At 36.9% G+C, this 17,086-nt stretch overlaps 3 protein-coding genes across 3 annotated transcripts; 2 read left to right on the top strand and 1 right to left on the bottom strand.

The window, feature by feature from the left end:
* Positions 1–453: 453 nt before the first annotated feature.
* On the top strand, positions 454–1,935 carry LOC116290015 (uncharacterized). The gene has a single exon (XM_031696988.2). It carries the CDS (start codon positions 748–750, stop codon positions 1,468–1,470), a length of 723 nt encoding a protein of 240 aa, XP_031552848.1. The 5' UTR covers positions 454–747; the 3' UTR covers positions 1,471–1,935.
* Positions 1,936–2,985: 1,050 nt separating this feature from the next.
* LOC116289991 (uncharacterized) lies at positions 2,986–6,389 on the top strand. Its single transcript, XM_031696959.2, has 4 exons — positions 2,986–3,126; positions 4,433–4,514; positions 4,764–4,846; positions 4,922–6,389. Exons 1-4 carry the CDS (start codon positions 3,094–3,096, stop codon positions 5,198–5,200), a joined length of 477 nt encoding a protein of 158 aa, XP_031552819.1. The 5' UTR covers positions 2,986–3,093; the 3' UTR covers positions 5,201–6,389.
* Positions 5,699–15,728, bottom strand: LOC116289983 (uncharacterized). The gene is made up of 12 exons (XM_031696949.2): positions 15,597–15,728; positions 12,731–12,961; positions 11,275–11,461; positions 10,927–11,012; positions 10,792–10,854; positions 10,646–10,710; positions 10,483–10,570; positions 10,276–10,409; positions 10,104–10,188; positions 9,339–9,469; positions 8,389–9,262; positions 5,699–8,292 (listed from the first exon to the last, which is right to left on the bottom strand). The coding sequence occupies exons 2-12, from the start codon at positions 12,914–12,916 to the stop codon at positions 7,915–7,917; spliced, it is 2,277 nt and encodes a 758-aa protein (XP_031552809.1). The 5' UTR covers positions 12,917–12,961; positions 15,597–15,728; the 3' UTR covers positions 5,699–7,914.
* Positions 15,729–17,086: the final 1,358 nt, after the last annotated feature.

Below are 17,086 nucleotides of genomic sequence, written 5' to 3' on the forward strand. Positions count from 1 at the left end.
GTGATAAGACATCAGTGTAGAGTAAAGAGAATAAGTGAAAAAGATTATCTGTGCAAAGCAAACATAGACTTTTTGGCTTTAGTACAATGACTCATATTATGTCAACAATGAATTTGCCATAAATAATCGATCTCCCCAGGCAATTGCATTCAACCTCTGTCTACAGAAGTCGTAACTGGATCCACAAATCTTATTTGGAAATGCGTCAAACAACGAAGCTGACATTTCCACAATTTTCGATCCAATCAAGCTACCACTTTTTATTTTATTAGAAACTCTAGAAAAACAAACATCATTGAAAAAAGGCGACAAGAGCTAAGTGATCTGTTAAATACAATAGCCCAGCGGTTCGCACACCATGACTAATGATGCGCCGTCCATTGGCCTGTTGTATTTATGGTTAATAGGAGGGGTAAAATTACAAGACTATTATCAGATCATGAAGGCGTGACATATTGACACAAACAAAAGCCATCAGTTGACTAGTACAATATGTACATTTTGACACTAATTATATAACAAAATAGAAGGTCTTGGCAATTTCGGGCCATTCACGCCTAAGCAGATCAATTAATGCGCGAATCACGATCACCTGTTTTGCCGACGCGCTCAGAAATCCCATCTATCGAGCGTTGGTTGCCGACTCACAAAGAATTTCATTAAGCAAATGCAAACAAGTGAATCTCAACTGGCGAAATCCATTGACATCAAGCAAGATGAACTTGTGACATAGCCGCTCGAAACAGAATGCCTAATAGACATGTGTTTACTGTGTATGATCCCTTAGCAGAGCTAAAGAAACATCATGCAAATGTCTTTATTAAACAATATACAATGGCGGAAAGACCAAGATTTCGACGGCAAAGAAGCCAAACAGTTCCCAGTATTGGTAACGTACAAGTGAAAAACAGTTCTAGCACTACGAGCATCAGCCAAGCTAGAATGACACATGTTCCAGTACGACAAACAAGGTCTTTAGATTTTACGATACCAAACAAAACAAGGCCTCGTTCATATGCTACTGGCCAACACACAGTTTCTTTTTCGGGAAATGCAGTGGAAACAAACACCAAAAGATTTCATGGTCCTCGTCACTCGCTCTCTCATTCTAAGGTTTCAACACTAGACTTACCAATTCGCAAAACGAGTAAAGAAGAATCCGCAACAATTGCCACGAGACAAACCAAATCAAAATCAATCCCTTTTGATGATAAGAGCTCTATTTATTCGATCGTCAAGACAAGGTCTTTGGCCCTGAAGTGGTACCGTGGGAATACCAAGACCACATCAACTAAACCAAAACGAAAGAAAAGTGAACCGCTTCCAACAATCAACGATAAAGAAACAATTTCTTTGTGCCAAGCAAAATGCAGTCCACAGTTTGCAGAAGCAATGAATTTACTTCAAAACGATGACAATCCTATCGAGGAAGATATCGAAGGAGAGCTTAGCGTTTTGTGCTTGGGATAAAGCCAGATATATAGAGTTCTATAGATCGCAATAATGTTACATATGTACATGCATTAATATTTATCATCATTACTAGATAGTCTTCAAACTTACTTCTCCTAGTAATACCCCCAGACTAATAAGGGTCTCAGTGTTCAGTGTAGTGTTGCTGGTAGCTAAATATTACTAGTGTTACGTATTACTGGTATTGCCAAACTATCCACAATTAATACACGATTACAACGAAAAATTTCTTGTAAGAAATAGTAACCAATAATAATAATAATATTTATAGAATTTGTACGAGATATCTGTTCAAAAATAATGGTCCTTAGTTAAGACTTGCCTCATCTCAGAGCAGGTCAAGTTACCGACCCCAGGACGGTACATGTAAACCTATTTTTATTATTTGGGAAATGAATATTGATGAATATTGATGTATATGGGGTATATTTCGGGCTTGAAGATTATATTGATGTTAATCTATGTTGGTAAACGTCGTCTACTATTCAGCTTAAAGTCAGGCGTCAAAGTCCGTCAAATCCCTGGCAAATCGGCAATCTTAAATAATCCGTTAATTCTTTCTAGTCGTCTACAATATGACGTTAAGGCTTGTTCAAATGTGATCATTTTCAGGCTGACTTTCTTAGTACCACATCATGTATTTATCATTACTCTGACTAGAAAGGCTCGGCTTATCGATGCCAATTAACAGCAATTAGCGATATCATTTCATGTGATTGGCTTAGCGTGATTGGATGACTTGAAAAGTTTGACTTTACTGGATCATAGCACAAGCAGCGAAGCTCATAGCAGTGACCTTATTCAACCTCGCAAACGTTTAATGTATGTTGGTAGTTCCGCTTGTCAAAATGGAAAAGACAGTGATTGAAAAATAATCGAAGGATGAAAGTCACATGCCAGTATTGCGATACTGTTTTTTCATCCCCTCATCAGAGTATGTCAGGCTAGTGTAAGTGAAGACTTTGGTCATCATTTATAGAGCAACTCGGCTGATCGAGAAAAAGGATTTCAAGTCCTAAAAAGAAGAAACGGTGTAGAGGAGTTGCCAGCTAACAAAAATACAGTACAACAATCGTTCTAGATTGAATCGTACATTTATTTGTACATCTTTGTTTGATGTATATTATTAGACCAAAGAATCCTTTCCTTGTCAGCCCGCTGTTTCTCGCAGGTTCGCATGTTTAATTAGTTCACATGCAGACAAAAGCTTGGAAGATTTTTGCCTTGTTGTAAATTGTACTCTGGTGGTCGTTTTGACGAAAACAATTGATGACATGAGTCAGAATGCAAAAGAATGACTTTGCACATACGATAATTATCGTGTTCTGTTCCTTATGTTTCCCTTGCCACAACATGAACGTCATAGGGTTAATTAGCATATTTATAATATAACAATAAATACGTAAACAGTGTAACCCACAAACTGTGTTCTGATTGGTTCTTCAATACAAAGGTTCCAATTGTTATGCAGATAACCCGATATGCTTCTGGATCCCAGCCAAAAAAGGCGCCTTTTGTATTCCAACGAACTTCATCGTCTCGAAAGCCTCCAGTAAGAGTATACGAGACGAACATAAAACAAGAATTAAACGACTTGCAATATCGACAAAAAATTACAAAATGCTTAAGCTTTGCATCGTCTGTAATTCAAAGGTTAGTCAAGAAAAATACCTCAAGGATGACATTCCTTCTTTGAGGAGAGAAACAGCAGATTTGATTTTAAGATGCCCGTGACTTAGTAGGTCAGTGGCAGTTTTGTTTTGTCAGATACACGGTAGCTCACAGTGAAACCGTGACGTTGTATACTACTAGATCCTTTATTATCGGTCTTTTAATAGGAAACTATCCAAATCAAGGTTAAATAATACTAATTGTACTGCAACCAGCGCCAGTATTACCGTGATATAGTAACTATTATTATTATGGGGGACAGTTATAAAAGATACTGCGTACTGCCGCCTTCAGGGACTCAGAAAATGCAGACAACATAACACCGTACTACGCATTAGGAAGAAAGCACGTAAAATGGGGAAAAGTACTCGTTTTCGATACACATGCAGAAAAACATACATCTTTAGTCACAACGCTTAATTGATATCGCAGGGATTCTAGAATTTTCCACTACACAACTACTGACATCGGTTGCTTGACCGTATGCTAAGTGAGCTAAAGACTGATTCGTTTTCCTAGTAAAACTGAAGACATGGCATTTCTGGTGGGTCTTATTAAGTGAAGACAACATTCATTTCGATAGTGCCAACCAAAAACAAAACAAAAAAAATACTTCGAAGTTGAGTATGTTTTGCAGTCCTTGTTTATTGTACTCAGTGAGCTACGTAGATCAACTACGCGGCATATTTCAAGGGTTTTAACATCACAATTTTATCATATCGACTAAGCATTTTTCCTTCGTTTTCCCTGTCGGTCAACTCAGCTTGTCTGTATAGAATAAACTACTAAATATTGCACAGATACCAGGACCTATCCAGGGTGAATTGGAAGGTAGAAATGAGATATTTATCAGTTGTTCTTCCTCAAAACACATACAGTTTAGCGTTTCCTTCTTTCTACATGCCATTTGCTAAACATCCGCTGTTAGTTTTAAAGGGTAAAAAACATAGTATAACTTAGTAAAAAGTTAACGAAATTAGCGTAAGGCAACCAACGATGTTGGTTATTAGTTAGTATCGAATAACTTGTACTAAAATTTGGACAAAACGCAACCGCTGCTATGCAACTAGCTTTAACGGCGTATGACAAGGTACAACATGACTCATAATCAGTTCTACTTCGTACGTACTGCCAACCGCCAATATGTCGTTCCTTTTTTAAATGGGTGTCGTCACTCTCGTAAACAAAGATTTAAAAATGACAATGCAAATTCAATGTATGCTGCTTATTATGTCTCAGTATATTGATCTATCAGTAACTATAACAAGGGTTTTATTCCGTCATACAGGTCCCCTGTTCTAACAAGATCTGCTCATGTGGTCATGTTTTCTCGCCCCAGTCCAGACGCATTTGTGGTAAGCGGTTTTCAGGTGAGGGTTTAAATCGAGGTTTTACCTGCTTTGTTTTGTTTCAGTGCGAGTAAATCTTTCCCTGGCATTATACGTAATAGATTACTATTAGCGCAGGTGTTAAGATGTCTTTAAGACGAGAATTTACTATATGAGTGACTTTTGCGGATCTATTTATTTCATAAATAAAAGAAAATCCCGTTCAATTATAGCAAGTGTTCATAATTTATAAGAGATTGTACAATTAACCATGTAAGTGTTCCGCCTTAGAGTATCGAGTTGGCATGAGACGTCAGTCACGTGGACTCAGTGAAAGACAACTGAATGCTGTCAAGTTGGAGCCCAGCCCAAAGGTAACTTGCCATACCCATTAAAACTATTCATAAAGTGATATTTTGTAACATTCAGCTATTTTGTTTTCCTTACAGAAAAAGAACCTTTTGTTCCGCACCAGTCCTCTAACCAGTCGGCAGAGAACGCAAACGAAAGCTCAAACTAACTTTAAAAAGAAGAAATCGAAAAGAAATGCTAAAAGTGTTCAAATCATCAAAGAAAACTGTGCAGCCGCCATGAAACTGAAATCTGAACGCGAAAGAACATCTCCGAAGCCTTCGCCACAAAAGACGTTACGATTTTCTCTCGCTTTGGCTGAAATTAACCGAAGACTGTGCGGTCAAACCTTGTTTTGGAGAATGCTACCACAATGATCTGAACTAAAAACTTACCCTCCCTCCCCTCCCTCACTCTCTTGTTTGGTGCTAGATATCCCTTGTACGTAGAAGGCATAAAAGATAAAAAACGAATTTCAGACTTTATCATTTGAGTGAGAATTATAAGAAATACACATGCAAAAATGCAAATACCACCAGTTGAAATCAGGATCAACATTACTTATTAAATATTACTATTAATAGTAAGGAAATAAGTTATTTAGGTATAACACTATATTATACCATTGCATTATTAGTTCTTCAACTTGATTCTGGTATAATGTAAAAGCCAGTGATTCAGCTTGTTAATATTTTTGGCTGGACCAAAAACTATTATTTATAATGATCTGTGTATTTCTAAGTCAAGTTTCATCAATACATGCAAAGCCATGCTTAAAATTTTTTTTATCCTTGAATGCTGACCAAATTCGTAGCATTTTTGAATTTCAAAATTTGGATTTTATAACTTGTATCCCAGAAATCAGATTACTAATATTTGGCAAATATTTCTTGCTATAACACAACATATGAATGCCTAACAAATTGCTCAATAGCTAGGTCAAGCTTTAAAGCCAGATGTAAATGATATCATATGGCTGTACAGAGATCAGTACTGATTTTATCTTCAAGTGTTGAGGTGATATCTTATGAGTGAGTGCAGTGAATGAGTAAGATATTCTCAATCTGTATCTCCAAGCAGCCATGTATTATAATATTCTGATTAATGGATAATTATTGATGAAATACAATTTTAGTAGATTTTCACTACTTAATGGTATTCCTAAGAAATTCTTACTAATGGTGTTTTCTTCACATGTGAAGATATGACTTTTTTGTCAAATCCAACTAGCAGTCTATCATCATTGGTGCATTCTGATTGGATGAGCTACTACTAGGCTATAAGTTATAGTGTACTAATAGCGAAAAGTTCCATATTTGAAAACCAAAACATTAAATTTAACTTCAATTGGGAACATATTTGCATCTACATATTTGACTGACTAGTTGGATTTGACTAAAACAATTATTCCTCTCGCTCTCATGGCCTATGAGTCAATATAGCCCATTTGGCCTTCTGTCTCATGCCCTATATACTCATAGTCCATTCTGCAGGCTCAAAGACTAATTGCTAATTAGTATTTTACACATGTGAATATAATAAATCTGGCGCACTCATTGTTTACAATTTACCTCTTATACTGCTATTAGTGTGCACGGGGACTCTCGTTTGTCGATTTGTGCCGCATGCAGATATGAATATAATTGAGGAAAAAGCAAAACAAAACTCTCTCTTTTATTTATCAAATTCACTTGTGTTAAAAATACTAAAACAATTAGCAATAGACAAAAATAAATATTTCATCAATGATTATATATTTAATAATGTTATAAATCCTGATGATTTTTAGTGAACCAATGACCAGCTGAGACACCTTTGTGTACATAGTATATTCTAACTAAAATGTATAAAGTTTTATGTAGAAATTAGGTGAATCAAATATTTAATGAGAAACAATTAGTGTAGAATAAATAGAAGCATTTTATATTAAAAAAATACAAACAAAATATGTCTGAACCTTATAATCTTGTTTTGAATTCTAAAGAATGTTTAGAGACAGTATTAATAAGTGTGTTAAAACCAATTCAAGCTTACTACAACTGAACAAATAAAATAAAATAATACTGAAAACTTATTCCTGCACAGATTGTATTTTAATGTGTAAGCAGCATTATGTGGTAAATGAATTAGGAAACTATATTATTTACGCCTCGAGGCAAAAAACATGACTTAAAGTATAGATATAACAGTATAAATAATCGTTATATCGAAAGAACAATAGTGTAAGGACTATTTTACTCACCAAGAACAAAGAAAGTCACCTATTTTCCATGGCACATACGTTCGCGTGTGGGCAGAGCGAGAAAGAGAACGCGCTCGCGCCGCTTTTCGCCACAAGCAGCCCGCGAAAGACCCACAATGCATTTCTCAGTCTGGTAAAATAAACACTAATCTTTTCAGCAATTGACCTATTTCACTATGACGTCACATCAAAACAATCTATTGTTTAAACGCAAAGGATCATGGTCGTCGGAGGGGTCAAATCAACACAAATTCACCGAAAATTGTTCTAAAACCCGTATCAATCCACGAAGAGAAGTAGAATAGCCAGCAAACGCTTAGAATATTTTTTAGCACATATTAACACATATTATATCTGAAAACCAGGCCATTTTAGATTAAACTGTTTTGTTAGGAGCAAATTTTGTTGAATTTCCTATTGGATTTGGCGATTCTATCCCCCACATAAACAAGCAGTGGCGTCATAGTGAAATAGGGCAATTGAAAATTAACTACTTAGTTTATATTCTCTTGTTTTCAGTAATTACTTTTTTTTTTTTTCAATGCAACATTATTAAAATATAATTTGACAATTTTTTATAATATATTCTTATAATTTCTCCCAACAGAAATACTGCGTTTATGTCTAATTAATAATCTGTACATAACCCTTATATCTTTGTATATATATATTTCATTTGGATACCTTTCTAAAAAATACTATATATAAGCTTTCACCTCATTTTGGCACGGGAGCAGGCATGAAGGATAAACACTACTTCTTCATATGATTCCTTCGAAAAAACGCGACTTACAGGACTCTTAAACACACTCATATCGCGTGATAAAATATCTTCAGATTTATCTACTGTCACATATTTTTATCTTTTTCTTGATCAAGACAGAAGACCCACTCATCTGAATGTTGGTCGAGTTTTTTTCTACGTGCTCCTTTTTTTATCTTCTTTTCAACTGGAGATATAGGTCGTTCTAATGTACTACTGTTAAGGTTATCTTGCCCTGGTTGCCCACTGATTAGAAGGTAATTGGTATCCGCGTCTGGAGAATTACCATGTTTATCGGCGACGTCAGCATTGGAAATATAATGTGATAAAACCCGTCCATCTTCTTGTTCCTCCTCTTGTTCCTCCTCTTCTTCTTCCTCTTCTTCTTCCTCTTCTTTGTAATAACGATAGACCACCCTTAGATCCAGAATATTGACAGGAAAATGGACGGACTGGCTCCTTGACTAAAGTAATAAAAAAAACAAATGTAAGCATCCAAATGTAAACCAAAACTTAACTCAATGTACAATACTTATTGTATTGTACAATAATGTACTAACCTGAGAGTTTTCCCTTCTTAACGAACTCTTTCGTCGAAGACGTTCTCCAGGTAGCAACACATATCCACTTGCACAATTCTCGACGATCACACTGGGCTCCGACCTTGAATATTTGACTTCAACAATTTCATTTCCTGCCGTAACTGGGTCAATAACCTCCTGTGTACCATCCGCTATTCTTCTCTCGTACTCAGCGAGGCCATCGGAAGGGTCCCCAATATACGTAACTGGAGGAGGGGTCCCGAACAATCCACATTCACCCTCTGACTTACTGAATATTATTTCTTGTTTATCTTGTGGTGCATTTACCACATCCTGTCCCTCTTGACCTGATAAGTTTATTACTGTAATTGGCACTGGATCATCATCACATATTTCTGTTATTTCGATATCATCAGTCTTTTCGTCCTCAATGAATGGGTTGTTGGTTTTACAAGGATCAGATTTAGAAAAATTACCCGAAATGTCTTTAGTACCACTCTGGTTCATTTGTAAGTCAGTCGTTACGTCTGTGGATTCATGTTCTTCAGTACTTTCAAGAGTATTACTGACATTAGCGGGATTTGTTGTGCAAACTTGTTCAGCCAAATCGTTTTGCGGAAGCTCATCAATTCTAGTTTTGGAAAAAGAATAGTTTTCTTCGAAGTCTGTTAGATATGACATCATATCTTCGATAGACGGTCGCTTTGACGCTTCTACCCAACACCATCGCATAGCTTCATACATCTGTTTGGCTAAGATCCCAGGTTCTTTTGGTTCAGGTAACTGATATAGCTGATCTATTATAACACTTTGTATAACTTCTTCATCGGATAATTCTTCGTATGGTTGTCGACCAAACTCTATGATCTCCCATACCGTAACACCGTAAGACCTGTCATGACATAATCACACAACTTAATTCATTGATTGTGAATTTACATAGAAGAAACACAAAGTAACGAGCTTACCAAACGTTACTCGTTGCTGTGGGAGGCTCAACGGTGAGTCCGCTGTCCTTGAGGTAGGACACACTCTCGGGCTCAAGCCATCTTATCGGTACGGAATCGTCAGTGGAATTTGGGTCTCTGTAATAGTCATTCTGAACAAGAAACGAGTAAATATTTCGATCAGAGGCTTTTCTACGCAAGCTATCAGATGTGAAGCTGCTCATGGGAGAAGAACATTTTAGTTGTTTCAAGTTTATTCACTAACATAATACGAAAATGACTCATTGGGAAAAAGTTCATTATAGACATTATAAAATACAATAATTGAAAAGTAAATAATATCAAGTGTCTGCAGTTATTGAAATATTATAAACTTTCAGTCGAGTCCACAACCACGACTGCTAGGTCAGTGGTTCGTCTTATGCACGCGTATGTTCACGTCATTAAGGAAGCAGTCGTCCATGCTCAGATATGTAAATGGCCTGTAAATGTCATTCTGAGCCTCGTCCTATGCACGCAGATATATACGTCAGGTAGACTCTTTTGTGCGCGCGCAAGGATAATTCATTTAGGACGCAGTCTTCTAAGTGCGCGCATGTCATCGTCTTCTATGCGCGCGCATGTATACGCCAAAAAGGACTCCGTCTTTTATGGGCGCGCATGTATATGCTATTAAGGACCCCGTCTTCTATGGGCGCGAATGTATACGCCGTTAAGGACCCCGTCTTCTATGGGCGCGCATGTTACTTTTTGTGTAATGATTTACTTCTTGGCGCACATGCTTACCTCATACAAATTTCGTGAAATCCCATAATCGCCTATTTTGACAGTTAAGTCTGCATCAACAACGCAGTTTCTTGCCGCAAGATCACTATAAAATAGAGACAAAGGATATTTTATATGAATTTTGAGCAAAAAATACGTTTTTAGTGTCCAAACATTAAAACATTTGAATTACCTGTGGTACATACAACTGGAATGAAGGTACTGCAGTCCCGCTGCGATATCAGTCGCCATTCTCAAAGGAACGCCTTTGTTTTTAAGTGATTCACCATCGTGTTTATGAGATATCAAAAAATCTTTTAGATTTCCCTGATTAAAAAGAAACAGAAGCAGTTAGAAACGAATACATAAAATCACAATCAAATAAAAGATGTGTACTTACCATAGGACTGTGCTCAAACACGACAATATAGGGCTCTTGTTCAGTGGCTTTACCAATAATACCCAGCACGTTTTTGTGGTTCAAGGATCTATTATGACGAAGGCAATAAAAAAAACATCACTTAGCTGCTTTTAAGACACAGAACTTTATTCAAATAACTTACTTAAGCATCTCTGTTTCTTGAACAAAACGAGTCCTTAATTGAGAGGTACTGTCATCCTTTAGTTTCTGCAATTATTGCATAAACCGGCAAGTATTAATTAGTCCTTCAAAGTAGCCTTCGCTTGGTAGACATTTTGAATTACGTACCTTAATGATGACTTTGGTCTTCCTCAATCCAGGTATAATCCTTATTGCTTCTCCTTTATAAACCTACAATCAGTTCGTTTATTATTATTTTCATTACATACGACATAATAATAGATGATAATAATAATGTATTACCTTGCCAAACCATCCTATACCGATTTCTGGTCCAAAGACGAGCTTTTCTCTTGGAAACAGGAACTTATATTGTTCCAAGTAATCAACTATACATCAAGAAGAGATAGTTCGACTTGGTCAGTAATGCACATGCCCAATACAAACATGACTAGACAAGGAAAGGATTTCAGAAAAACGAAAATAAATACTTATTAGTCCAAACCAAACGTTCAATGACCAGAGTATAAAGGTAGTTTGATGGATCATTGTCCTTCCCTCCCTCCCTCCCCGCAACACAAAGCAAAAAAAAAAATCTTTTCCTCCAAAACCGCGACATTAATTAGAATAAGAAAGTGTCAAATAACTTACCTTTTTGTCCAGACTGTTTTTCTGTATTTAATGGTTTATATCCTAGAACTTTCACACCACCATCTTGACTATCACGGAGATCTGATTCATTCTCCATTATCGGGTTTGAAAACCCAATTGTATACTGTTCGTCTTTTGGACTCGAGTCGTCATTTGTCATCGAGGAATAAGGATCTTGTATGTAAAACTGACCATAAAATAATAATAGAAAAAAAGAAAAACAGTCCGAATAAATACTGAGTTGAAATATGGAAAACCAATTAATTCATTGTCTTTTGTTGGCGTCATTCGTTTGTACTTCATGAGCGCGAGCTATCAAACTCATCATTTTTAAATGATTATTCTGTAGTCGGCTTAACATTTCAAAATTGAGAATCAAAAATAGACAAAACTACTCAAATCTAATAAAAGGCATAGTTATAGCTCAATCGTTATAGTCCATATTATGCTAAAGTGGGAATGCATGACAGCCCACTTGTTTATTGCCCGTAGAGACAATATGAGACCTTTTCCTCTGCAGCAGTCCTATATATATAAACTCTTACGTTAGTAGAGATAAATGTCTTCCTTAGTTTCAAGGATTGGTTGTCTTAATTCCACGGAAGATCCTTGTCAAAACGTTTGTATTAGGTAGATGTTTGTCTTATAGACACAAATCAAATGACAACCACACGATTCATTACTTTGATAAATAAACACGACTTTCTTTATAAGCGTCGCTATTTAATTTTTGTCATTTGAATACGATAATTTCAAAGCATACGGAGTTAAAACCAAACTCTGAAAACGGCGTATGCCTTGTAAGATCTATTAAAATTAGCAATATTATGAACTAAAATTCCTTTAGCTAGAAAAGGCTTTTTATGTACAAGAAAAATATTTTCTCATAAAGGACTGAACCTGAATAAGAGCCAGTCTTCCTGGCAGACATCTCATATGAACAAGTAACGATGTTCATACGATAGTAAGCAAAACAAAGGTATTGATGTCTGATGCGAACAACATTATATGGGAAAAAGAAGAAAGAAAATAAAGAATACATCACTTACTTAAATGAAAATGACAATTTAAAACATATCATAATGTTTTAACAGATTTTTCCAAAGCAGTACCTTATAACATTGCCATTCATAAGCAGCCTTATTGGTTGCTATCAAAAGAATTCTCATGAAATCGTGTGATTTTTGATAAGTCACCCAGATGCTGTATAACCATGACCTAAAACATATTGCTTTTAGCGGGCTGTACGCATGGTTCATTATATATACACGGAGGGACCAAAAGGCCACCAACCAGAGAAGTTTTTGTACAAATTAGCCAATCGCGATTGAGTATTTCAAAAATAAAATTTGTACAAATTTTCAAATTTTTTAAAGCATATATATTTGCTTCATACGTGAGTGCGTATGATCAAGAGCGAACAAGAAACAGTCTATTTGAAAGGTAAATAACAAACCTTCGTGATCCATAGCGGTCCTGAACGCTTGCGATACTTTCGATACATGAAAGCCAACGCCACAATCACCATGAAAACCATTAATACCACAGCAGTAGCAATTACGTAAACATAACCTTTACTTCCTGGATCTTCACCTTCACCTTTGGCCGGAGATAAGTTAGTTTCGTTGCTGTATGATGCCATGATAGTGGGATTGAAACAACTCTCATGAGAATAAGATCTGTGTAACTGATAGAAATATTTAAACAAAACAATTAGTATGCCGGTTCAAAAGTACTTTGAGATTAAATGGTGACACCGCGTAGTTTGCTTAGGTAGTAGAACTGGACACCCCACCAACACTATACCTTACCACCACTGGACTCCCTACCACCATTATAGCTTACCCCCGCTGGACTCCCTACCACCACTATACCTTACCATCAATGGACTCCCAACCACCGCTATACCTTACCATCACTGGACTCCCTAATGCCACAAAACCTTACCACCACTAGACTCCCTACCACCGCTATACCTTACCATCAATGGACTCCCAACCACCGCTATACCTTACCATCACTGGACTCCCTAATGCCACAAAACCTTACCACCACTAGACTCCCTACCACCGCTATACCTTACCATCAATGGACTCCCTACCACCGCTATACCTTACCATCACTGGACTCCCTACCACCACAATACCTTACCATCACTGGACTCCCTACCAACACTATACCTTACCACCACTAGACTCCCTACCACCACTATACCTTACCATCACTGGACTCAGTACCACTACTTTACCTTACCATCACTGGACTCCCTAATGCCACAAAACCTTACCACCACTAGACTCCCTACCACCGCTATACCTTACCATCACTGGACTCCCTACCAACACTATACCTTACCATTACTGGACTCCTTACCACCTCTATACCTTACCATCACTGGACTCCCTACCACCACAATACCTTACCATCAATGGACTCCCTACCACCAGACTCACTACCACCACTTTAGCTTACCATCACTGGACTCCCTTCCGCCACTATACCTTACCATCACTGGACTCCCTTCCGCCACTATACCTTACCATCAATGGACTCCCTTCCACCACTATACCTTACCATCACTGGACTCCTTACCACCTCTATACCTTACCATCACGCGACTCCCTACCACCAGACTCACTACCACCACTTTACCTTACCATCACTGGACTCCCTACCAGCACTATACCTTACCATCACTGGACTTTTTACCACCACTATACCTTACCATCAATGGACTCCCTACTACCACTATACCTTACCATCACTGGACTCCCTTCCGCCACTATACCTTACCATCACTGGACTCCCTTCCAACACTATACCTTACCACCACTGGACTCCCTACTACCACTATACCTTACCATCATGTGACTCTCTACCACCAGCCTCCCTACCACCACTTTACCTTACCATCACTGGACTCCCTACCACCACTATACCTTACCATCACTGGACTCCTTACTACCACTATACCTTACCATCACGCAACTCCCTAACAGCTGACTCCCTACCACCAGACTTCCTACCACCACTATACCTTACCATTGCAGGACTCCATCTATTAACCATGATGCCACGATACCTTGGCATAACTTGACTACTCCCTTTCACCACTATACGGTATATTGACATAACAGTATCAATGGTATTGATGATAGGAAGAGGAATGAAGCATGTGGGACATAAAAATAATAAATATAATAACATGAACAATATATCCATGACTTTTCAAAAAATGAAAAGTTGGTAAGCATGAATCATATCACATTTTATGTTTATATCTGAGCCTGACCTTCACACACTATAAATGCTCTATCTGGAGCGTTTATTAGCAACAGGCTAGTCGTGAATCTTAAGCCACACACACAAACATTTTACCAGATCTAGATTGAAATGAGATTCAGTATCCAAAAACATCTTTGTTCAACCTTTTGATATCATTTCAGCAATGATATAAGGCTATCGTGTTGCACAGTGCAAAGAAACTTTAGAAACAAAAAACAGAAAATCTTCCTTACCTGGAAAATTAAAGAATAAGAGTTGCTTTGCGCGATACCAGGGGGGAACTATATGGGGATGATCCGCTGAACAGGGTATGGTTTTTCAAGCTTCTTGTCATAAACAGGATATGCAATTTCACTCAAGTTCCAAATTCTTTCTGAGTTTCCTGTCATATTCAGGGATTCTACTTTCGTATTGACCAAAATTGGTTATTATGGTCGTAAAAAAAACGATACGCGAGATGACATGATAATTGAAACAGGAACTCAGTGCAATGAATTATAACTTTTGTTATAAACAGGGTCTAAGAAATTTGAGTTTTTTGTCATAAGCAGGGTACCCAAATTCCGACGGAGTACCCCCCGGGGCGCGATACGACTATCCATGTAAGCAAAAACTAAATATAACATTTGCTGAACTGTTGATTAGTAATATCATACTTCAGTAAAGACTCGTATTCAATACCTTGGTACGTTTACTTCATGAACAACTCTCAAATAAGCGTCACGATTAATAAATGCCTTGATTTCATTCTAAGTGACACAACAACATGTCACACTTTCCTCCGATCGTCTACATGACGATCAAGCCATATACGCTGCATAACAGTTAAGACAAAGGCATCCTTTTCGCTACCAAGTCCGAGGTTTGAAAAAAGCAATCAGCAAGTATAACAAGTGACTAACATTATTGAAATACTTTGCTTTAGCCATGTTAAATTTCTTAAAGATGACGGTTAAAGCAGATCAAATTTCCTCCAAAGGCCAAGCAAAACCAAAGCAATAAGCCCTGAAAAGAGTAGTACTAGTTTGGCTCCCTACCTTAAACGAATTCTTGATTCTTTGCTTTTGTTTTTTTCACTCATAAAGTTAATTCAAATCAGGAAATGGAGCTCATTGTTCCGCGATCTCGCGCACAGAGGCAGCACGTTTTGGCTTGTTTGACGACCAGTATTAAATATCAAATGTCAACAACAGGAAGGAAGAACAATAGTCTTACGTGACTAAATATATTGCGTGATGTGTCACGTGAGCTACATACGTCATATTTACTATCCCAAAAATATAACATGTGAATAAATAAGAAAGAAAATCAAATGACATAAAAAATCAAAGTGATCCTTCGTAGAATATAAGCGAAACTAAAAAAGTAAATAATAACTGCCTTTCTTCTTTACTTTTCAGGGGCATTTTTTCCTAGATTACGAAACTTAAACCGATATCGGCTGATCATTTATCATGACAGCTGGTGTTACGCTCTCTCAACTTGATTAATGATTTACCTGACGATTTATAGCACACGTGCTGATATATATTTAGATAGGAGCGATTGTATTTCAGTTGTTGTGGAATCATTCGCACGCCGGATCACAAGGACTCAATATAATATTGTTCAAAAGCGTAATAGCAAGACAAAACATTCAAAACACTTCTCTAGTTATCTCAAACGAATTTGTAAGTAGTTATACTTATAATGATTTAATCTTAAAGGGCCACTTGGACGAAAATCGTTCCAAAATTAAAACTCTTTCATTCGAGCTGGAACTTTGCTGAAATAATCTTGAACACATTAAGAACCACCCACTGGAATATCTTTTTGATATTCGAAAGGAAAGGGCCAAAATTTTACGATTTATTTTCGTCCGCCATTAATTTCTTTGTGTCACGGCCAACGAGTCATTATGTACAGCAGTTTTACGCTGTGACGTCATTTACTCAACACCGTCATGTTAGCGTCGTTTTGACTATACATTTCTTGTTAGATTACCTGAAGTTTATTTGATGTTTTAAACGCGTTATCGTGAAAAGAATCTCTAAACAGACTTTTTTTAAACCTTTGATACCTCTTCAAATATGATGGAAACTCCTTTGGACGCTCGCTTTGTCAATCCTGAAGAGTTAGAACCATAAGTTATAATGTATGAAGATGAAGCCGAACTAGAAGAAGAAGCAATGCTTGGGAAGAGGTTTTCATAAAAATTCCTTACGTTCATTTCATTATTTGTATTTGCTACGTACTGTCCATGATATAAAGATCTTAAATTTGAAGTTTCAATGTAATCTAATAGTGATTGATGTTATGAAAACAACCGATTGCCTTTTGAATTCTGCGTTGTGATATAAAGATTTGTGACAATATACTTAGATCTACGTGCCGAATAATTTAGAATGTGAGCTCGTAATTCTCCTAGCTGATTTACTACAGAACGGTTATTATTTGCTTCAAAATATTTATTATGCATTGAATAGGTACAAACATACGATTATCTAATATCCTCTTTGTAATAGAACATGTCAAAGGTTTCTTATTT

Source organism: Actinia tenebrosa, unplaced genomic scaffold, assembly GCF_029948245.1.
Source record: "Actinia tenebrosa isolate PJP-AT-01 unplaced genomic scaffold, QUT_ActTen_1.0 PGA_scaffold1__47_contigs__length_23844297, whole genome shotgun sequence".
In the NCBI taxonomy this organism is placed as follows: Eukaryota; Metazoa; Cnidaria; class Anthozoa; order Actiniaria; family Actiniidae; genus Actinia; species Actinia tenebrosa.